General features: G+C 44.1%; 1 protein-coding gene across 2 annotated transcripts in view; it reads left to right on the forward strand.

Annotated features, from left to right (window-relative positions):
* Positions 1-23,737, forward strand: part of inpp5a (inositol polyphosphate-5-phosphatase A) — a 571,171-nt gene that overhangs the window by 179,660 nt on the left and 367,774 nt on the right. For both annotated transcript variants that reach the window (XM_078564917.1, XM_078564916.1), the window contains exon 2: positions 8,021-8,062. In XM_078564917.1, coding sequence (XP_078421043.1) covers positions 8,021-8,062 — 42 coding nt within the window. The remainder of the gene's footprint in view (positions 1-8,020; positions 8,063-23,737) is intronic.

Below are 23,737 nucleotides of genomic sequence, written 5' to 3' on the forward strand. Positions count from 1 at the left end.
CCTTGCCCTTCTTCATCCAAAGAGCAGAAGCCCTTAACATCCTTGCCGGATGGGAGACGCCTCTTGCCACTCATCTGGGAAATGGCTTGGTAACCTCTAGTTCTAGATTCTTCCACAAGAGGAAACATCCTTTCCACATCTACCCTATCAAGTCCCGTTGGGATCTTCTATGTTTCAATCAAGTCACTTCTTACTCTTCTGAGCTCCAGTGGATACAAGGCTAACCTGTCCAGCCTTTCCTCATAAGGCAACCCTCCCATGTAGTTAACCTTCTCTGAACTGCTTCCAATGCATTTACATCTTTCCTTAAATAAGGAGACCTAAGCTCCTTAGATCTCTCTCGTTTAAATAAATTTGAGTAGTCTGCTTTTTTAACAAAACCGAATCCTCTGCTGCGTTTTTCTAGCTGAAATATGACAACATAATTTTTTTATACGAACAGGAAAGGATTCTTCATGTGCAGCCGCCACCTGTTACTGTACTGCCTAATTAAACAATGTGGCTTTGTCACTATAGCAGTAACCTAAACATGACCTTTTATGTAAGTATGTTTGGTCACAGTGGCTGCCTGGCTTAATATTATTTGGTCACTACTGACAACAAAATCAGAACATAGAGATGGTGTGACGCTGCTGCTCAGTTGTGGTTTTTATCTAAAATAAACTACAATATTATTTCGATTATGTACAAATTACAAATGAAATAGTCTTGAGTGCTTCATGCCATTGTAACGACCCAGTTGGAGGGTAAAATATGCTCTGAATTAGTTTTTCCATGTATGCAAGGATTAATGTAGACAGCCAGTGAACTCAGTAGGTAAAGATTGAGCATGATTGACGTGAAAATTGTCACATCTGAAATCCCATTTGTACGGCTGGCACAGGTTTTAATGAGCCAGAATTGAATCCTTCGGTTAACTGCATTAAGCTGGCAGCTGCAATTCATAGTTGAGGATATTCATTGTGTGTGTGTGTGTGTGTGTGTGTGTGTGTGTGTACGTGTGTGTGTGTGTATGTGTGTGTGTGTGTACGTGTGTGTGTACGTGTGTGTATGTGTGTACGTATGTGTGTGTGTGTGTGTGTGTACGTGTGTGTGTGAATGTGTGTGTACGTGTGTACAGTGGAATGAATGAATACCTGGCATGTCACAGAACTTTATGAGTTGGTTAATGACAAAAGTATATGATTGTTTGGAGCTTTGTTGGCTTCACATGACTTTGATACAAGTATTCCAGGTGTGTAGCTTTGTAATTTGCTATGGCGACCCTCTACTCTTCACAGCTCAGCCCCTCCAGCTCTCCCACCCTGTAAAGCGAGAATAACAACTTGCGTTTTCTAGCACCTTTAAAATGTCCCAAGGTGCTTCACAGGCATTTATCAAACAAAATTCAACAAGAAAGGAGATATTAATTCAGGTGAGCAAATGTTCAGTCAGAGGTAGATTATAAAGAATATCATAGAGGAGGAAAGAGAGGTTTAGGAAGAGAATTCCAGAGCTAGCACCCAGGCTGCTGAAGGAACAGCTGCCAATGGTGGAGCGATGAAAATCAGAGATGCGCAAAAGATTAGAATTGGAGGAGCGTAGAAATCTCTGAGTGTTGTAGGATTGCAGGAAGTTACAGAGATGGAGAGAGGTGAAGCCATGGAGGGATTGTTGAATGAACTTGGTATGAGTTAGGATACAGGCAACACAATTTCAGGGAACTCAAATTTATGGAGGGTGTAAGATGGGAGACCAGCCAGAAGAGCATTAAAATAGTTGTCTAGAGGTAACAAAGGTGTTGATGAGCATTCCAGCGCTACCTGAGATGAGGCACGGTTGGAGACGAGTGGTGTTATGGAGTTGGAAGTAGGTTATCTTGCTGATGGAGTGGATATGGGATCAAAAGGTCAGCCAAAGGTAATAGGACAGCAAAGTTCCATGGTGTCTGGTTCAATCTCAGACACCCAATTAGAAGGGTGGACTCACTGTCTAAGTAATGGAATTTGTTGCAGGATCAAAAACCTAAGTCCCAATGTTGGCCTATGTTCCAAGCTAGTTACCTGGAAGTGGCTGTGGCCATTGCAGAATATTGCCTGTGATGTTCTTGGAGGAGGCCAAATAAGAAGCCCCTTCCAATTAACAAAAAGAGCAGACCAGGGAAGTGGGAGGCCCAATCAGATAGTTCGTGGCGTTGTCCAGCCAGCAGCGCCGCCTGGAGAGGTGGGCTCTGCTGAGGCAGGCCGGAGACTGCGAATCTGCCTCAAGATGGAGGCATTGATAAAATTTAAAAATACACATGGCCACAGCAGTCAGACCATCATTGTAGAGAGGGAGACCCCTCCAAAGGATGGCTTGTGACTGAGGCTGTTGCATTCCAGTGGGTCTGTGCTTGGATGATGGAGAGGAGGTGTTAATAGTTCACTGGCATGCTGCCTCGAGGCTGCCTCCAGTTCAATTCTGATCGGACCTCAGGAAGGGTCCTGTCCACCATCAGTAAACTCTGCAACACTTTCTCCAGTTGGCCCACTAATGGTCCTAATGGGCTACCTACCACTGGGCAGGTAGCGTCTGTCACAGCGACCTCACCTCCAGCGAGATTGCTCAGAGGTGAGACCATGTCGGGTAGCTGACCCAATGATCTCTATTTAGACTTTTCTCCTAGCCCTGCCTCCGAACCTGCCTCAGTGGGACTGGGAAGATTCAGCCCAATGGCATCAACCTACCCAATATTTAATTGGAGGAGTTTCCTGCTCACCAAATATTGACTATCAGACAAGCAGCGTAACAAACCAGAAGCTGTGTAAGTGTCGAGCGAGGTGGTGGTGAAATAGAATTGGGCGTCATCAACATACGGTGCAGAACCTTAAGCAGTGAATAATTGTCCACTTAAGGACCTCAATTGATGCAAGGTCAGACGCCGGCCTAGGCGTTGCCTATCTAAGCGTAAAATTCTGGAGATGTCGAGCGGGCTTGAGCCCGGTGGGAAGTTTGACCAAGAAATTTCACAGCAGAATTCTGCCCACTGTACTTGCACTTTGAAAAAGAAAGGGAGATTGGATGTGGAATAGTAGTTTACAGGGTCCGAGGAGCCAGAGGTGTTTTCTTTTTGTGGGGAGAAAGCAAATTTGAAGGAAAGGGGGCCAGGACCATAACAATATCAGCTAACATGGAGGTCAGTAAGAGAAGTTGGGTGGCCAGCGGTTTGGAGGGAGTAGGGTCAAGAGAATAAGGGATGGGTCTCGTGGACATAATAAATTCAGAGCATGAGTGAAGATAGGAGAGAAACTAGCAAAAAAATGTGAGTTCAGAGCTCGGGTGAGGGAGAGCCTTCGGGTAAATTTAGTTTTGTGGACTAAGGGAAGGGAAGAAAGTCATTGGTGTGGCTGAATGTATGGTCTTAATCTTGATGACAAAGAAGTCCCTGAGCTCCTTGCACTTGTTGGATAGGGCCTGAGGAGAATGGTGAAAGAAGACTGCCTGTAGTGGAGGTCTGCAATTATATTTGCATTCCAGGATGATCTTGGATATAGTGAGCAATTTTGACAAAAGGAAAGCAGGACCCAATGGTGCTCTATGTGATCCAGCTAGATATGATGATGAATAGCTAAACCAGCTATCCACCATAAGTGTTCAAGTCTGCATCCTTGAACTTAAGGGAGAGAAGATGTGGGCAGCATCATTCTTTCCCTGATTCAGGGAAACTCTGTAGCCACAGGCTCCCAAACTAATCTATCTGTCCAGTTAATGATAATTTATTCACTTGTGTAGAGTGATCTAGGTACGGTAGGGAATTGTAATGTTATATATTGGAGATAGGAGCTTTACTATTTTTATAGAGTAATAACCAATCCAGTTGTCTTATATATTCCCAGGTGCATTCACCTCAGGTGTCACTGAGAGAGTTTCTTTCTCTCTTGGTGTAGCAGTGGGTGGAAAGAAAGGCAGTCCAACAGCAGCATCCTCTCCCAAGCCAACATGCCCAGCATAGAGGCCCTAATCACTCAAAACCAGATCTGCTGGGCTTGATATGTTGTTCTTATGCATGAAACCAGACTCGTGAACTAACTCCTCTACTCAGAACTCGGTCGTGACAGGAGACTCCCAGGAGGGCAACGGAAACACTTTAGGGATGTCCTCAAAGCATTCCTGAATAGGTCAAAGGTACCCTCCGACTCATGGGAGACCTTGGCTTGTGATCGATGGAAATGAAGAAGGCTCATTCAGGAATGCGCCAAACACATTGAGGGACTTAGTCAGGAACTTGCAGAGACGAAGCCGAGGCATCGGAAATGTCCCTACAACTCATTTACCTAACTGTCCGAGCAGCACCTGCCCTGCATGTGGCAGAGTCTGCAGATCCTGCATGGACTTATCAGCCATCTCAGAATCCATTGAACTGGAGCAGAAGCAAGTTATCCTCAATCCCGAGGGACTGCTTAAGGGAGAGGGAGAGAGAGAGACGATAAGAGAGAGCAATGGGATGCTACAATTGATTTCAACATCCCTGGGACAGATTTGGGTTCCCTCCTTAGAACCTGGTGGAGAAGTGCACACATAGGGACATCTCCTAAAGGCAGTGCTAGGCCTATTTGTGGTACTTCCTCTCCCTCTCCCTGTGGAGTTGCTTTGTGCACCATTACTCCCAAAATTGAATTATATTTTAAAAATCTCTTGCTGACTATTTTGGTGGTTCAGTGATGTTCCATTTGCTGGAAATTCATGAAATCGAAAAGAATTGTAGCCATCATTACAACAATCTAACCCCTCCACTATTTACCCGAATGTCTCTATATCTGGAGGATTTAAAGATAGCATTGCAGAATGGCTCAGAAAATGATTCTACATTTCAAATGCAGCATTTCAAATGTAATGCGTTAAAAGGTTATTATTTTACTGGGGAACCAGATTCTGCAATAGTTTGTAAGAGATAAGCGGGTGAGTGCTGTGTGTATAGAACTGAGCAATTCATCACTCTCAGTATGGAAAAGTAAACCTGTCCCACTAGGTTGCAATAAAACATATATTGCTGTGGGCCAATTAAAACATTTCCACTGAAAATAATTTAAGGTTTTGGGGCATTGAAGCTTTTTAATGCATTTTGGAATGATTTTTTTAGCTTATTGAAGTGCTGAATATCAGTGTTAGGGAATATCTATCTGTACTTAAATAGTTGATTCTTGCACTGATATTAGAACAAATATATCTTCCAAGTTATATTGTTATCCAGAACAATTGGTGTCACGGTTTGTGTCCATAACACTGAGTCATGCCCCCTATTTATTTTCCCTTATGTACTGGCATCAAATTCTTGTAGCATGTTACTATGGAGGTGAACATGTAGAGACCTTGTTAACGTGGTGACAGAAGCGCTGTCATTTTATCCTCAGGAGTAACACTAGACTTGGCTGATGCTGTTACTGTGGAACCCCCATTAGAAAGACATTTAGTTATGATGAAAACACACACACACACACACACACACAAAACCTCTCGCCCCATAAATGTTCTGATGTGTTAAGCTGTTGTCTACCCCTTCTCCCCATGCTGTGGGACAATTCTGCCTACGTAGCACAAAAACATTCCAAAAATGTAGGAATCTATGCACATGCCACATAAAATGTTTGTGTTGTTCTTGGCATTCATAATTTGCATTCAGATTAACAGCAGACTGAATGCTATAAGTGGAATTTAAACATGTGAATTCTTGCTGCGTTACTTACTATCCTTCTCATCATACCCATGCAGTTGTCTTCTTTAATGACAATATATGTCTGTGGATGACCACCTGAAAACATCTTTTTAATGTGACTGGGTCATTGTTTGGTTTCCACTGGAACCCTCTCATAGAGATCAGTCAGCTTTCCATAAGCATATTCTGTGTAGGGATTAGGAAAGTGGAGGATGCAAGTACTTTCCAAAATTTACTATTTCTGCTGGTGTATTGATGACAAGCAGACAAAGTTCATACTCCTAGTGTATTTGGGTAGACAACATAAGGCAGTGATGAGAGTTGAACCAAGAACAAGAGAACTCCCAAGTCACATCACTGAACCGTTTGCTGGCAATCACTGTTTAGAATGACCTAATTAAATCTGTAATAGTTTTACAGTGGATTAACTGCATGTTCTCAATCATTTATGCCATGTTGTTTCCAGGTTATATGACTGACTCTTAAAGCTAGCATATTAAGTGACATTGACATTATCTACATGTTCTGTACACTATTCTACTCCGCACCATATAGGTTGATAACTTTTAGTTAAATGATATATTTGCTAAAAGTGATAACAAGAACAAAAGGTTAATGACAGTTACACAGATAGCTGCCAAAGACAGATTCTACTGGAATTCAACAGCACATCAATCACCAGGCTATGACATTTTGGGTGGGTGTCTTTAAAAGGAGACATCCAAAACCTCATAATCTGCCCCTTACGAATCCTGACTACATTCTGCACATTTCCTGTTTCCTTTTGGATTTCCAGTACTTGCAGGGTTCCCTATCAAAAGGCAAAGGTGCAATCTTTTAGCTAATGCTATTCTGCAGCTAATCCAATAGCACTCCTGCAGCACATACAACATTCTGAAGATGCAAATTTTACATTTCTTTAATTTCCAGAATATTAGTTAAGGCATTAATTCAGAAGTTTTCCTAAAGTAACTTTCCATGTGCATATTTTAATTTTGTGAAATGCATATAATAGCTCTACCTCCTGACTACTATCCCCAACTCTACTGTCTGGAGTGACACTGAACTGTAGAGGTGACACCCAGAATAAAAGTGGATCCACTCTGTAATATCTGTGGATCTCAGCATGACCCACAGTCTGCAGCAGAAAAGAAATACAATGGAAAACTGAAATATGAACAGAAAGTTCCTGAAGTGCACAACAGGTACTCAATATCTGAAGAGAAAGGAGACGGGTTATGTTTCAGACAAGCAAATATCTAAACCTGAAATGTTATCCTGTCTTTTCCTTTTCTCGGATATTGGTGGGTCTACTGCCTATTTCTGGCATTTTCTGTTTTTATTTCAGATTTCCATTATTTAGGATCATAGAACACGGAAACTGCCAGACAGAAAAAGCCCCAAGCTCCATCTGGGTAGTTACACAATACAATTATACTGGAGTTGTTAGCTAATCGGGCCAGTCAATCTTTATCAATTAGTCTACGACAGACCTTTTTTTAAATTTTTAGCCTCTAAAGAAAAATTAGAGGTCAAACAAAAGATTCAATGATATCAATAGTGCGCTCTCGCCTTCGACCTAGTGTCACCTTCTCGCATGCTAACTCCAGAATGGATACTGTCATGAACAAAGTAAAGGACTCTATTACTTATGCCACCATAACATGTGCTAACCAGTGCATTTGATGCCAGTGCAATGTTTTCAAGGCAGATGTGAGTGCTGGGCCTAACTAGCTGAAATATGTTTTTTTTTATTTAAAAAGAGAGGCAATGGGAATTTTGAAGAAATGATGTTTTAGATGGTTTACTCATCTGTTGGTATAATCACTATAATAACAGTTTAGTAATTTTACCATCAATATGCACTATTAAGGTTAACAACCATATGATTATGGTAAATCATATTCTATTCAGCACTGCATTTATGTTCAGAATAAGAGACTGATTTTTATACATCCTGTGCTAGATAATATCACTGTCCTGATCAAAATTTCCAGCTAAGCTGAGCCTTGTCCTGTATATACCTAATCTTCCTTTGAAGTAATGCTGCATTACCCACTCAGTTCCAAATATCCTCCTCCAGGACTGAGGAACTGGGCATTCTCGTAGAAATTAGAAAGGGGATGTTTTCTGTTTTTCCAGAGATAAGTTGAAACAAAATGGCTTTCGGTACAGGCCTAATGATGTATTTGTTCTATTTGGGTTAAATTTTCAGCATTTTCATTTTAGTTATTGGACCCAAAAATTAAATAAAAAGTTTAACAGGAAGAGGGAAAAATGTGACACCGTTGTACTGCAGGTATATATTCTGGACGGTTTATTTATTTATTTTTGCCTTGTGTTTTGCAGCCTGAAAGTCTACAAAAGAACTGGCTTCGAGAGTTTTATCAGGTAGGAATGTTTGCAAAGGGTATTGAAATGCTCTCCTCCTGCATAGTATTGCAGCATTCGCTGAAAGCAAGAAGGATGAAATTAGAATTCACAACTGAAAAATGTATACACATTATTAGTATGAAGGAGGAAAATCATAGTCTTGTTGCCTTTGGCAACGTTTTTGAACGTGATACGTTTTCAGCGGAGAACAGTTAAGTGTAGTTCAATTGGTTACATAATGTTCTATTATTCTGTAACCTGCTAATGATATTTTCTTTTGACTTATTCTGAAAGTACTGCAGCCCAGGATTAGAACTGATCAACAACTTGTCCTGGTGGAGCAGGCTCCTAAAGAGGAGCATTATTACTCACATTGGAAATGTTGTCCTGAAGATGACTTCTTCCTAATTAAGCTTTTTCCATTGTTTCCATTAAAATACACTGACTCAGCTAAGCTTACTCAGTGTTGGCAACTAAGTGCAGCACTATTGCTGTGCTTATGAAATTTTACTGGTGAGAACTGATGTGCTTAAAAAGACCTTCCCACTATTATCGAGGCCTGCATAAGGTTTGATTTAAAAGGCTTACTTAACTGCGTTAACCCGCGCCAGTATTTGTTCCCTAGTCATCTGTGGCATGCACTGAATGTATCATTTCCTGCCATCCCACATTTGCGATACTATTTAATGATGAGTGAGTGTTGTGCAACGCTGAATTTGGCGGGGGCCCTGGTGGTTGTTGGGCACTGCATTGACTGTGCGGGAATGTCCAAAACTTGATCGGAAAACTGGAATAGTCATAAATTTTAAACCCTGAATGAATATGAGCAGTCAGATTACATTCACAAACTCTTTGAGTTTTAAACATGGATTAGGGTACCACTTGAACCACTCAGACAGCGCTTCTGCATCTCTTAAGAGATCTATTGTTTTCATTTCATTCCACTTGCTCTCCCATTTTATTTTGGTCCATTTTATTAGACTGAGTGCCAGGAGTGTAGAGCTTAGAGACCGATCTCTCTGACTTTTATCACTGACAATGCTGCACTTAGCTGTAATGGTCTTACATTCAATAGAGAACGGAATGTAATTTGAATTAACATTTTATTGTCGGAGCTTGACAACTTGAAGCATAAGAGGAAGCGTGTGGTTGTAATCAGGAGCTGCAGATTATGTAAATAGATGAGGAATATTAAATAACTGCAGGTTACATGATGTGTCCAACAGGCACAGCTGACACATTGCACTCCCATTGTGCACAGATAGAAAAGATGTAATTTACCTCTCAAAAGGTAGAATAAAATAAAAAAGATAAGCTTACTAATGAACTGAAATAATGCAGTGTGAAGTTGCACCTTGGAAGACCAGGCACCATTAGAATATACCAAGAAAATTCTTCTGTGGTTGTGGGACTGTGAAGGTTTTCGTTTCCCGAATTGTGCTTTGTTTTTCTGCTGCTCTTGGCATTAATATCAATGCCAGTTAGAGTTCAAATCACGAGCACAATCTATCATGTCCCATTTCTGGTTTAAAAATTAATGTCTGCATAATTCTGCATGATGAATGTTATCCCCTGGACTGGATAATGTACCAGCAATGTACGGAAGCCTCTGATACCATATAGCTGATGTACTAAGTGATCGGATCGGCCTGAGACTGGTTTAATGATAAATGGATTTTCCTGCAGTCAATTGTCTTTAAAAGAGCATTGTGTGAAAATAGATACTTTATCTTAAAGTTTAAATGTGTTGCGAAAGCAGTAAAAAGGAGCAGTCAGAGTAGGACATCCTTTGAGTTACTCTTAGCACTAACTTCGTCCTGTATTCCCCCAGCAAAATCTCACAATGCCAGGTTATATGTTGGTATTTCAAAAGTCAACTGTGGCTAAAGCAAATAAATCTGACTGACTGGAGAGGAGTCTGTGAGTTTGGACATATTGTGAAACGTTATGAAGTGTGGCGGTTGAGGGAGAGAGACTCAGTGGCAGCAAGGGGTGACTGGATACTGATTCCGGTCAGAGGCTCAGAGACACTGGGGGTGGCGTCTGAAAGGGGCAAGTGCAGGAATTTGCAGGTTCAATAAGTAATGCATTAGCAAAATAAAGCTTGCCTACAGACCTGATATACTGGGATAGTTATAGAGATGCACAGTAAAACAGCAAGCTCAGGTTACACAATATGACTCATCCCACAGTTTCAGTTATGGTTGGAGGACTGAATAGCAGGCGTTATGCACGATTACCTATTAAAATAGATCCAGATGGCTCCTCTAGATCATACACAAGAAATTGGGGCGGAATTTTCTGGCTGGTGGGCGGGCGGAGCGTGAGTGGGCATGGATCAGATTGCCACCTGCGATTGGGTCCACGCAGCCATTTTACGCGGGCGGGCTAATTAAGGCCTGCCCAGCATGAATTGCGGCTCCCGAGGGCAGTGGGAGTGCAGTGACCACCAGGCCCAATGGCGACCCGGCGACCTGTTTTAAAAAGTTGCTGCAGCCTTTCAAAGGCTGTGAATCACGGCCAGTGGAGGGGCTCCCCAGAGCGCTGCTGGTGAGCAGGACAGGCAGGAGGGGGGGGCACTGTGCCCCTCGTTTTTCAAACGATTGCCTTGCTGCCCTCCTCGAGGAGGTGGAAGCACGGTGGGAGGTCCTCGTACCACAGAACAGGAGGAGGAGACCCCCCCCCACATGACCAAATGTGCCTGGGAGGAGGTGGCGGAGGTGGTGAGCTCCCACGACGTGGTGCGGTGCACCTGGATCCAGTGTCGCAAGCGCTTCAACAACCTCTTGCCTTCAGGAAGGGTGGGTACCATGTTGGCACTGGTCACTTAACCCAGCAGATAGGGTTTCCCCTCTGGTGCCCACCCCCACCCCCCAGCCCCCACCCCAAGTCTGAGTGTAGTGACTGCATTGAATCATTGACGCCATGTGTCCTTCGCTAGGTGAGCCAGCAGATATTGCCCATGCCGAGGTCACCCTGAGAGAGCGGTGAAAAGATGGGTTCTGCACCCACAGCATGTGGCACACTGAGACCCACGTTCTTGTTTTGGGGGCAACCTGGAGGAGCTGCACCTAGGTGCAGTGCCGGAACTCCAGGAAGTCAAAGTCAGGGTGATGACATGCTGGCAGGGGAGCTTCAAGTTGGCACCAATCAATCTGCTCTCCTCTGTGCTTCACGTGCTTCCTAATGTGATGTAGGCAGCATTTGGCCAAGTGGGGGCGGGGGCGGGGGTGGGGGGGGGGGGGTGGCGGTTGTGGGGAACAGGCATCTTTGTGTGAGTGTTCAGCAGCAGCGAGGTGAGGAGGGGCTGGAGCCCTGCAATGTCCCTCTCTGGCTGGGGTGGGCCGGCCACGAAGAGAATCCAGATACAAGTAGCACTAATCAATGCTCTTCTCTCCTTTTCAGGAGAAGAATGCACATAATGCCACCAAGCGGGTGAGGACTGGCGGAGGGCTGGCCCAGGTGGTGATGCTTCGAGCAGGAGGCCCTAGATTTGGAGAGGGGCCATGCACCCAGGTCCACCGGTGTGGGTGAGGTTGGGGTGCCACAGGCAGGTATGTTTGCCCAGCACTGAGGTCACCATTGTTCTCCCAAAAGCCATGACAGTGCTGAATATTCAGTAATTGAAGTTTGCAATATGGCTTGACCATTGCTTATGGAAAGATGAACGCATAATGATCTGGGGGACAGGGATGCACATTGATATTGTCCCCACGTGAACCAATCTAATGTCCTTGTTCTTCCTTTCAGCATCAGTGGAGCAGGGCCGGGAGGAGGAGCAGCAGAGGCTCCCTCACACCTGAGGGCCCTGAAGTCTCACCAGTGTCACACCATCTCTGCCAGGCAGGCACCAGCGCAGATACTAGCACCTCAGTGGGAATTAGAACATCAGCTAGTGTCCCGGGGCACAGCGGTGAGGGCACTTCACAGTCGCTGGAGGAGCTGGCGGAGACAGAGAGTGCACATGGCGCCATCAGTCGGAGGACTGCAGGGGTCCAGGCACATGCTGAGTGGGTGGCTGATGATTTGCCTCTGGATGCAGCAAACAATGCAGGAAATGTAGCCGGGTGTGTGGGAGCATCTGGTGGCGATACATGAGGCTATGCTGGGCTTGGTGTCCATGGTGGAGGAGTCTACGCGGACCATGCAATGAGTCTCATGGCCCAGCGTCCTCCAAGGAGAGAGTGGGGAGGCTGCTCCAGGAGACCAGTCAGGGCTTCCTTGGGATGCACTCGGACCAGCAAGCCCTGGTATCGGCATTGACCTCAGCTGGCCAGTGCCAGTGTGGGAGATGGCCTGTGCACCAAGTTTCCCAGCTCGGTGCCCATCCATCCACGGTGAGCAGGGAGGCCCGAACCGACCTCACATCGGCGCAGCCGCTGCCTGTTGTCTCTGCGGGCTCCTCTCAGGGCGCTCCGGATGAGGGCAGCAGCTCTTCTGCCCCTCTGCCAGTGACTGTTGCATCCAGTGAGGCTGCGACGACTGGGGAGATGCCAGCTGTGGAGCTGGCAGCTCACTCCCAGATGAGGCCAGCACAGGCTCCACGGGCCAGAGGACGCCCGCCAAGGTCATCGAGGCCAATGGGACAGCAAAGTCAGCAGGTTGCCCCAGATGCCAGTCTCAGTGAGGGGAAAGCCCCAAGACATATCACCCGAAAGCGTAAACATAAGGCACCTTAGGCACACCACGGGTTTATGTGTTGGCCTGCAATGAGGTCTTTTTGAATTGTTGTGATGTTGAACAGTTTTGTCATTTTGTTTTCTTAAGTTCCTTTTGTTATACCATTAAATTCAGACATGTCACCATGGCTGAGGGTGCCTCTTTTCTTCTGCAGGTGGATGGTTACCACCAATGTTAGGAGTGATTTGTGGGACATTCGGCTTTATTGACAAAGCCCTTAGTTAATGTTCCTATCCAGGCAGATTTTACACTCAGATATCAAGTATGGAGCCTGCAGCCCAGGCTTGTCCTGGGGGGTCCAGATGTGGTGTGCTAGCTGAAGGTTCGTTGGATTAAAGCCTCCCAGGTGCCCCTGCCTCCCTGGAGTATGCCCGGGTCAGCGTCTACCCCCTCAGCATTTCCCTGTGCGTGCTCATCCTCGGACTCACTGCTGGACTCATCATGTGCAGCTGTAGCCATTGCGTCGACATCTTCATCGTCCACAGCGTCCCCCCCTTTCCAGCGCAAGATTGTGGAGAGCGCAGCATGCAACCACTATCACCGAGACACAATCTGGGGGGTACTGGAGTGCGCCTCCTGAACTGTCCAGGCGTCGGAAGCGCATTTTGAGAAGACCGATGGCTCTCTCCACCACAGCTCTTGTGGAGGCGTGGCTACTATTGTACCGCTGCTCAGCTTCTGATATTGGATGGTGGAGATGCGTCATGAGCCACCTTCTGAGGGGATAGCCCTTGTCACCCAGCAGCCATCCATCAAGCCGGGCTGGAGCACTGAATAGCCCCGATACCCGAGAATGTCTGAGGATGTAGGCGTTGTGGGAGCTGCCTGGGTACCTTGCACAGACTTATAGGATCAGCATCCTGTGGTCACACACTATCTGCACGTTCATGGAGTGGAGGCCCTTCCTGTTGACAAAGGCACCGGGCTCACCTGCTGGCGCCTTGATGGCCACATGTGTGCAGTCTGAAGCACCCTGGACGTGGGGGAAGCCAGCAATGGCCAGAAGCCTCTGGCTTGCTGTGTCTGGCTGGCCTCGTCCCAACGGTAGTGGATGAAGGTCAATGTATGTCTGAACAGAGCGTTTGTGACCTGCTTGACATGTGTATACAGCTGATTGGGAGACACCGCAAAGATCACCCATCGATCCCTGGAAGGAGCCAGAGGCACAGAAGTTGAGGGCAGCTGTGACCTTCAGAGCCACTGGCATGGGGTGTCCACCCACACAGTTAGCGGAGATCTCAGGCCCAATCATCTGACAGATATAGTTGACTGTCTCCCTTGAGAGACGGAGCCTCTTCTCCGCCATCCAAGAACAGAAGCTGAGCAGTGGTATAATAGGAACGACACCTCCACAAGGGCTATGGTGGAGAGAGCCATCGGTCTTCTCAAAATGCGCTTCCGATGCCTGGACAGTTCAGGAGGCACACTCCAGTACCCCCCAGATTGTGTGTCGCTGATAGTGGTTGCATGCTGCGCTCTCAATCTCAGACATATTGAGGTATCTGCTTCGCCGCCTGTATACCCTGGTAGCAGGATAGTGGCGTCTTCTGCAGCCACTTCCACCTTGGACTACCTCTTGGCCCTGCACCCCTTGTGGCTGCGCCTCTCTCCAAAGGTGGCTCCCCTGGAGGCTGAATGTGCACTCCTGGCCTCCTCCCCTTCTAGCCCCTCCTTCCTCCTCAGAGGAGGTGCCTCCAGAGGAGAGTTCAACTCTCATTCCCAGGCTAAGGGAAGGCTTCCTGAAAGCTGCAGGCCCAAAAACGATTCTTCACTACAGGGTGCTGACCTGAAGGTTGTGAGTCCAGGCCAAGCAGCTGGTATGCGTTTTGAAGTATTGCAGCTCACACAGGCAAGTGTCAGTAACTTTGAAAAATTAATATTTGACAGGGCACACTCGCGGATGAGGTTTATACAAATGTCTCCTACCCGCCTGCCCGTTGCGCCCGTGTGACAACCCAAAGATCGCACGGGCGCCGAAAAATCACTGTCAATTGGCGCCTCAAGGGCCTTAAGTGGCCCATTAATTAATGGCGGGCGTGCTTCGGATATCATCATGCGCCTGCCCAACGAAATATCGCGATGTCGTGCGGTGACGTGGGGACGCTCGCCTGACGTCACCGTGTGTCATTTTACGTGTCGGCGTGCGGGTCCCGCCTCCATAGGCCAACGGGAAAACTCTGCCCCTGGATTTATCCAGAGGCCTTAATATATTAAAATATCCCAAGATGTTCCACAAGGACAGCATCGGATACCAAGATACCAGATAAAGAGCAATGATCAAAAGCTTGTTCAAAAAGGTAGGTTTGAAAGGGGTTTAGGTCCAGAGCTCAGGGCCCATACAACCGAGGGCTGCCAATAATGGAGTGATTAAAATCGGGAATTCTTAAGAGCCCAGATTTGGAAGAGTGCAGCTACCTCTGAGGGTTTTATTGCTGGAGGAAATTACAGAGCTCGGGAGGGGCAATGTCACGGAGAGATTTAAAAACAAGGATGAGAATTTTAAAATCGAAACTTTGCTTAATTGGGAACCAATGAAGGCTAGCAAACACAGCCTATGTGATAAATGAATGGAACTTGGCGCAAGTTAGTACACAATCAGCAGCTTTGGATGAGCTCATATTTACAGAATGGAGAATGTGGGGTCTGGCCAGTAGTAAATTGGAATAATCATGTCTAGAGGTTACAATGACATGGCTGAGGGTTTCAGGAGCAAATTCACCAAGGCAGAGTTGAGTGATGTTGCAGAGCTGGAAATATGTGCCTTAGGAATGGCTGGAAACTCATCTCACTAAGCTTTGGACTTTAATCATGAATCTAACAAAATGATGAACAAGAAATAAATGTGACAAGCAGGAAGTCCAAAGAATTTTGATATATTGTCTATTTTAATACATATGTTTAATACATGTTTGCATGTGTGGCAATTGCATGGTTTTCAAGCAGGAGGACCATCACAGTACAACTTTTACTGGTGGAGGAACAGCGACAAATGTGTTTAAATAAATATATAATGATTTAACTTGTGGGAAGCTTGGTTCAGCTGGTGGCTCTCTCGTCTCTGAAGAAAAGATTGTAGTTTTTTGAACGCTCCTCTGTGACTTGAGCATGTAATCTAGGCTGAAATTTCAGTGTAGTGCTGGGGGAATTCTGCCTGGTTGGCTATGCTTTCTTGCAGGTAAGATATGCAATTGTGTCTCCCTGTTTTGGTGGATACATGTTAAACCTTATGGCGCCATGTGAAGGAGAGTATACATTTCTTCCAGAGTGCTATCCAACATTTCTCCTTCAAGCAACGCCAACAAAGAAGACAGATTAGCTGATCGTTCTTTTTGTTGCTAATTATGGAACGAGCTGTGTGCAAACTGGCTGTTGCTTTGCCTGGATGTAACCAGTCACTTTAAAATCAGTTCATTTGAGGCGGAGCGGTTTGAGACATTTGTGAGAAAAATCAATAAAGATTGTGGCATTTGCTGTCTAAATAATGTTGAGACTAATGGGTGCTTTTTTATGCGCAAATCCTGCAGCAAATTCAGCAGAGGGCAGGGTTTAAATGCGAAAATCTAAACTATGCAACACCAAAGTTAACTTTGCAAGACTTATAAAGAACAAAGAACAAAGAAAAGTACAGCACAGGAACAGCCCCTTCGGCCCTCCAAGCCTGCGCCGATCATATTGCCCGTCAACTAAAACATTTTGCACTTCCAGGGTCCGTATCCCTCTATTCCCATCCTATTCATGTATTTGTCAAGCTGCCTCTTAAACACCACTATCGTACCTGCTTCCACCACCTCCTCTGGCAGTGAATTCCAGACACTCACTACCCTCTGCGTAAAAAACTTGCCCCGCACATCTCCTCTATAGTTTTCTCCTCTCACCTTAAATCTGTGTCCCCTAGTAATTGACTCTTCCACCCTGGGAAAAAGCTTCTGACTATCTACTCTGTCCATGCCACCCATAATTTTGTAAACTTCTATCAAGTCACCCCTCAATCTCTGTCGCTCTAATGAGAACAATCCGAGTTTCTCCAACCTCTCCTCATAGCTAATAACCTCCAGACCAGGCAGCATCCTGGTAAACCTCCTCTGCACCCTCTCCCAACGCCTCCCTATCCTTCAGGTAATGTGGCGACCAGAATTGCATGCAATATTCCAAGTGTGGCCTAACCAAGGTTCTATACAGCTGCAGTGTGACTTCCCAGCTTTTATACTGAATATCTCTGTTTGGCTCACTATCAGAATACTCTACATTGAATGGTGTGAAGCTGCTGTATTTGCATGATAGATATGAACTAGCCTTGCCACAGAAAGATAGAACTGGTCTGAAGTGACACAAGGAGCTCGTTTGAAGTCGTGTAAAGCCTGTGCATATTAATGCCCTGGGTTAGCTGTCAGAGATTCTTTTGACATCATGCTAATTGTTGCCATTCAATTGTTCTGACACCGAAAATTAACTATTGTAAAAATGGAGTCTCATTTCTTTAATTCCTTTAATTGTTGCTGGATATTTAAATTTAAAATTAAAAATTTTTCCTTTTTTGCCTTTAATTTACACCACACTCTTAATTTCTCTGACCTTCAGGCTGATTGGTTAAGAAGGTAACACTGTTACTCGCCCTGTTTATTCAAGTCCCAGATGTTCTATTTTCTTCACTGTGACGTTATCAGTCCTCACTCTTAGCAATAGCATCAAGATTAAACGGGCACAGGCAAGGAACTGCTTGTTGCCCTGCTACAGGAAATTATGGGCTATTGTCATGGAAATCTTTCTCCTTTCTTTGACAAGCAAGCAAGAACTTGTGTAAACATTAAAAGAATTTGAAAGTGGAATACTAAGTAGTGTACAAATCGGGCCGGAGGCTGTAACATGATACTATTTAGTAGATATAGTATTAATGGCAGGTGACGCAGTAGTTAGTGTTGCTTCCTCACAGCTCCAGGGACCCGGGTTTGATTCTGACCTCGGGTGTCTGTGTGGAATCCGCATGTTCTCCCTGCGTCTGCGTGGGTTTGTGGGTTTCTGCTGGGTGCTCCAGTTCCCTCTCACCATCCAAAGATGCGCTGATTGGGTGGATTGGCTACAGTAAATTGCCCCTAAGTGTGTGAGTGTGTGTGTACCCCGCCTAGCATCCATTGCCTGTCAGGATAGGCTCAGACTCTCTGTGACCCTGAATTGGATGAAGCCGCTCTGGAAGAGTGAGTGAGTGTTTATGGCAGATATGCATTGTCGCAACTGCTTCCTGAGAGCTGCTTACTTGCTTCGCATTGCTTGTGGCTCTGGCCTTCCCTTCACTCAGCGTTAAGGTTACCAGCTCTGCTTGCACCCCTTCCTGGAAGTTTCATCCACTCTAACTGCCCCAACCAGTCAAATAGGCATTTTTTTTCCCACCTCCAATATTATTATTACCTAGAATTACATGGAATACATTGCACAGAAACAGGCCATTCAGCCCAACCAGTCCCTAACGACATTAATGCTCCACTCAGGCCTCCTGCTGTCTGTCCTTCCTCTATCAGCATCCCATCCCTTCTCATCATCTCCTTATCTCACCTCCCCTTAAATGCCTCGATATTATTCACCTCAGTTGCTCCCTGTGCTAGCAGGCTCCACATTCTCACCACTCTCTGGGTAAAGAAACTTTCTGTGAATTTGCTATCTGGTTTCTTGGTGACTATTTTATTTGATGGCCTCAATTTTGCTCTTCCCCACAAGTAGAAACTCCTAAACAGAAGTATTTAAATACAGTGAGAAAAGAAAACACATTTTTAAATTAACTTTCTTATGATTTTTATCCTGGATTGTCCACAGAAGTGTCCAGCTGATTAATCTTAATTCCTGGACTCTCCAGGGCAACCCTGGAAAGTTGGCAACCCTATCCAGTGAGATCCACTTAAAGAGGCAGAATTCCACAAGTTTCAACATTTCGTTCCATAGAATTTTTCTAATTATTTTGTTTCTGATCATGTTGTAGATTTTTAAAAATACAAACAAAAACATGCAATTTACCAGGAGTTGCTGCTTGCTGACTCTTGCTATAGTCAACAAAGTATTAGACCAATCTGAGCTCCGTAATCTCGAGTTTGGCCAGGCCCTCCTGAACCTACCCACCATGTGGGTGTGGGACGTGTCCCTTCCTGTAATGGTATTCTGTGAATTCTTGTAAAAGTAGACTCAACACAAATTGGATAGTATTGAGAAGAAGTACAGGAAGTTCTCAAGGACAGGAACTTGCCTTAGTGTGTGGCCTGGGCATTAACACGTCTTTGCATTTCTCAAAATGACAGGTTTGTGGTGAATCAGGACTTGAACATACTGTGAAATGAGCTACCTTTTCCTCATATTATCATGAAAATAATCTACATTTAATTAAGCTCTGTGGTACCGCCATGGAAACTGTGATCAATTAGAGAAGTAACTGGTTTATTGTTGACACCTACAAAATGACTTTTCGATGTTCAATGTAGCTGCGAAGCTTACCACTTGGATTTTGTAGTCATTTCTGTATTTGGTGTTTTTGACATTTTTTGAGTCTCAGTTCACAAGTTACCTGATATGAAAGTTTAAAGAATTAATGGAAATTCAATTGGGCTCGCCAGGTGGTGATTCCTCAGCCGGCTGGTTGAATACCAGCAAACGCGAGATAAGGTCCTTAAGTGGACATTAGCTGCCCACTTAAGGGCCTCAATTTGCGTCTGAGTGGGAAGGTGAGTGATTGAGTGAGTGTTTATGGCAGATATGCATTGTCACAACTGCTTCCTAAGAGCTGCTTACTTGCTTCACATTGCTTGTGGCTCTGGCCTTCCCCTCACTCAGCGTTAAGGTTACCAGCTCTGGTTGCACCTGTTCATGGAAGTTTCATCCACTCTAACTGCCCCAACCAGTCAAACAGGCATTTTTTCCCCACCTCCAATATTATTATTACCTAGAATTACATGGAATATACTGCCCATGGGCCTTCCCTTCCTGGACTTAATCGGGTGGTGGGGTTCTCAGTCCGCACCCTCCTGCCTGATTAAATCCACCCCCCACCCCACGTCTCCAAACTCTCAATGGGGGACCATTAAATTCCACCCAAGGAGAGGAGAACATATTAATACCCCTGGGCTGAACACTGCAGCCCTTATGATGGACAATGGACACTCCTTTTAAGCACGTTTTTATTTTTGGTGTGTGGTCATGTATATGGATTATGACTGAAAATCTCACAGCTGGACTTATTCTAGAATACAATTATCACTAAATGATTTAAGTTTGATGAATGGAATTGGAAGGGGGTAAATGACTGTTGGAGCATATTCTGCGGAATGCCTTTTACACATTTGTTTGAAGCTATTCTGAATGTTTAGTTTGTGACAGATTTATAAGTTAAGAATGCAACCATATAAAAGAAGGTATTATTAAAAATGGGGCAAGATACAGGATAAAGCTTTAGCACAGCCAGTAGAAATGGCTGACGGAAATTTATGTGAATTGAAAGCGCCGCAAACTCTTAACCTATCAAGACACAAAATTGTGATTACGCACAATCATCAGCTAGGCTGAATCCAATATTTTTCATCAATTCAAGGAAAGTGCTGATAGAGAATGTGCTTTGACAATCGCCACCACCACCACACCTCCCCCACCCCAGCCCCCACCAGCCCTGCCAACTCCACTTATGAAACTAAGCAATCCATATGTATATTATCATTGTAGGAAGGGGAATACTCAACTGATTGTTGTCAATTTAATTTATACAAGAATCATAAAATTAGATACTTAACATCACTTTGTAAGAATAGAACCCGAGGATGTGTGCCTATCAGAAAATTGTCTCCGGTCAATGATTCTGATGAAAAGCAAGCTCATGTAACACATTACTCCTGTTTACACAGAGTTGACATTGGCCAAATTTGAAGTATGAGGTTTTCAGGTCTGAGCTGTATGCCCAGTTAGGCATTGACTGATGCCAGAAACAAACATGGTTAAAGCACGAAATTGATTCTGTCATATATGCTCCAGGAAGTGGCTAAGTTGGACCAATGTTTTCTTTCTCAGCTATTTTTCTTCTTTCCTTTTGAGTGATAGCACAGCTTCATGGGTTTAATTGGCTTTCTCCAACTGGAATATGAGATGATGAAAGAGAAGACTTTAGGGGTGGAGCTGTAGGGAAAGGTTTTTTATTAAAACTGTAGCCATTAGATAAATGGTATCATGAGTGTCCCTGTAGCTATGGATTCTGAGATAACAGCATGTTCTTGCTTTCACCCATTCCACAAAAATGAAAAAAAAAAACAGTACCTGGCACAATGATTACAATTGTGAGATTGTGATCTAGGAGGGAGGACTTGAATGATAAGCTTGTGATCTCATGTTGGGTGGGAAGTAGAAGTGGAACAGCTGGAAGACTTGGAATATATAAGTAAGTGAAAGTAGCTAATATTGCAGATCAGTCTTTTACAATGGAAGTACATAAGTTGCCTCATTGCTGAGCACGTGCACTTGGAAATATAGTCACGTTCAACTGGAGTGGAATTCAATCGTCTGTTTTCAATGCGCAACAGCAAGACGTTTCCCTTACTTGGCCAGGGTAGGCTAGGAGGTTAACTATAGGATGTGTGCAAAAATGCCAGTGATTCATACAGATGCTGGGTCAGTTTTCATGCTTGATGAATAACTAAATTGGGAGTAAACTGTATGGATTGAATATGAAGCCATTGTCAGCCACACTCCCAGAAAGACTTGGCACAGTTAATGCCAGGCCAAGACTAAACTAATGTCAATCACTGAAACCCAGCTTTCACAAACCACATTTTTTGATTGTGATTTCAGTTTAATTCCTCTCCCCATCAAAACAGCTGATCTAATTAAGTGTTTGTGCTGAATAAAGAGCTTAGATATTATTCAAAGTATGAGAAGCAGCAAGTACTTTAATTAGCTCAATGTTCTGACATAAAACCCCCTCCTTAAAATCATTGACAAAGTTGTTTTAGCACTTGTTTGCTGAGCATATTTGTTGTTTTGGTAATTACCTTTCTTACCTACGAAGGATTTTAAAGCAGCAGTAATTGAAGTGTATGTGACAAAATTTTAATACTAATCTACTTGCAGAGATGTCAGAGGAGCTAATACCTGCCAGGCACGAGAGATGACCTGAGACTCACTGCCTCCCTCCCCACCTCCCCACTGCACCCCTAGACTAGTAGAACCAGAGGTCCTAATTCTGATTGCTGTTCACCAGCTGCAAGTGCCCATGCAAATGTCACATGGGGACAGGATTGGGTTAGCGTGTGATGCCTTCCAAAGCCTACCAACACTGGATATTCGTGCCACATAGATGTACTACAGAAGGCCACCAATGTCTGCAAAATTGTACTGTGGCAACTGACAGCACCTTTAAGAAAAAATGGGAAAAAGATGTACAATTTTTTAAAGGTAGGCATTATTTGCTGAGTAGATAGGTCAAAAATTATCAGTGGTTTCAGGGGCATGAACTGACGATTTTGAGGTTTTTTTTTATGTCAGTTACTAGTAGGAGTAGTACAGCAGGACAATTGCAAAAAAGATGCTCTGTGAGGCCATGTAAATAAATCATAAACTTCCAGGATAAAGCAAATTGGGTAAAGCATAAGTCAACAAGGATTTGATGAAATGAAGTATAAGAATGAAGTTAACCATAATGTTATCCATGCAGAATAAATTATTTAGTGGGAATTGCAGAGTGACTTGTTTATGATAAAAGAATTACCTGGCAGCCTAAATGTTCAAATGATCTTCTATCTGACACCTCTCCACTTCTACCTTGTCTCCAAGTCAGCTGCAGGTAACTAGGTTTCTTAGTGCTTCTGAAAGATCCAAAGCCACGGGGAAGAAACCCTGATTCAGTCCTCCATTCACCTTTCACCATCTGCGTCATATATTTTTGAGAGCTTTTGGAAATTTGATGCGCAAGTATAGCACTTCAGACATTTTTGTATCACTTTCCTCTGATGGAAATGCCTGGAAACATTCAGCTAATTGTGTGGAATGCACGCTTTGCACAGAATGAGAGAAAACTTGAACCCTGGAAGGCAATTAATTCGTGCAAAGTTTAAGTTTGGTAACTTGGTATTACGCACACAAGTTTAGGCTTTTAGCTTTTTGCTGTCAATTACTGTATGTAAAGTGTTCTTCAAATCCAAGTAGAGCAGCAGGCAGACTTGCTGAGAAGGCTTGTGTTGCAACCTAACTACATGAAAGCAGCTGAATAATATCAAACAGGCAGGCAGCCAAGTCTATGGCTTTTCTTGTGACGTAATGGAAAGTTGTGGCATTCTGTTTGTTTTCTTATGTGTTCTGACAGAATTTCTTGCCCACAAATATGGTCAAGGCTTATAAAATGTAGTACAGCCATGGAGACGAGCACAGGATGAAGATCCAAGTGATATTAGTAAAGACAGAAAAAATATGGGAGAACATATACTTGATCATATAACTGCTTGTTAGCACAGTGATCAGCATTTGTTTTTCTTTATAAATTTACTTAAAGTAATATAGCCTTCGATGGGCTTAGCTTTGCTCTTCCTTCATCTATATTTACAAATTAATACCTATCACTCACAATATTTTGAGACAAAGTAAATTTTAAGTTCTGTTTTTATTGGTGATTTAAAAAAAAATCTATACTGACAGTTCTCCTTCCAGTAGATTGCTCTAGTTAGTAGGTGCTTTGTCTTTTTCAAATAACTGCTTAGATAATTCCTTAAGGTTCTGCTAAGTGGGCAAAGATGTAATAAATTGTAATACATGTTAAAAATGTTTTTTTGTTCAACGGCTACATTATATTGCATTAAAAGGCAGTCTAAAAGTTGGTAAAACTGTTTTAAATTATAAATCAATGTTAAATAGTTTCCATTTTTGGAAAAAGAATTACAGGTGTTGGCCTGAACACTTGGGGTGGAATTTTCCGTGCCCCCTGGCATCAGGCCTCATGGTGGGCACGAGCAGACAATACAGTGGGAAAGCTAAAAATCGGTTTGACGACGTCATGAAACCAGT

This window comes from Cetorhinus maximus, chromosome 20, assembly GCF_964194155.1.
Source record: "Cetorhinus maximus chromosome 20, sCetMax3.hap1.1, whole genome shotgun sequence".
Classification (NCBI taxonomy): Eukaryota; Metazoa; Chordata; class Chondrichthyes; order Lamniformes; family Cetorhinidae; genus Cetorhinus; species Cetorhinus maximus.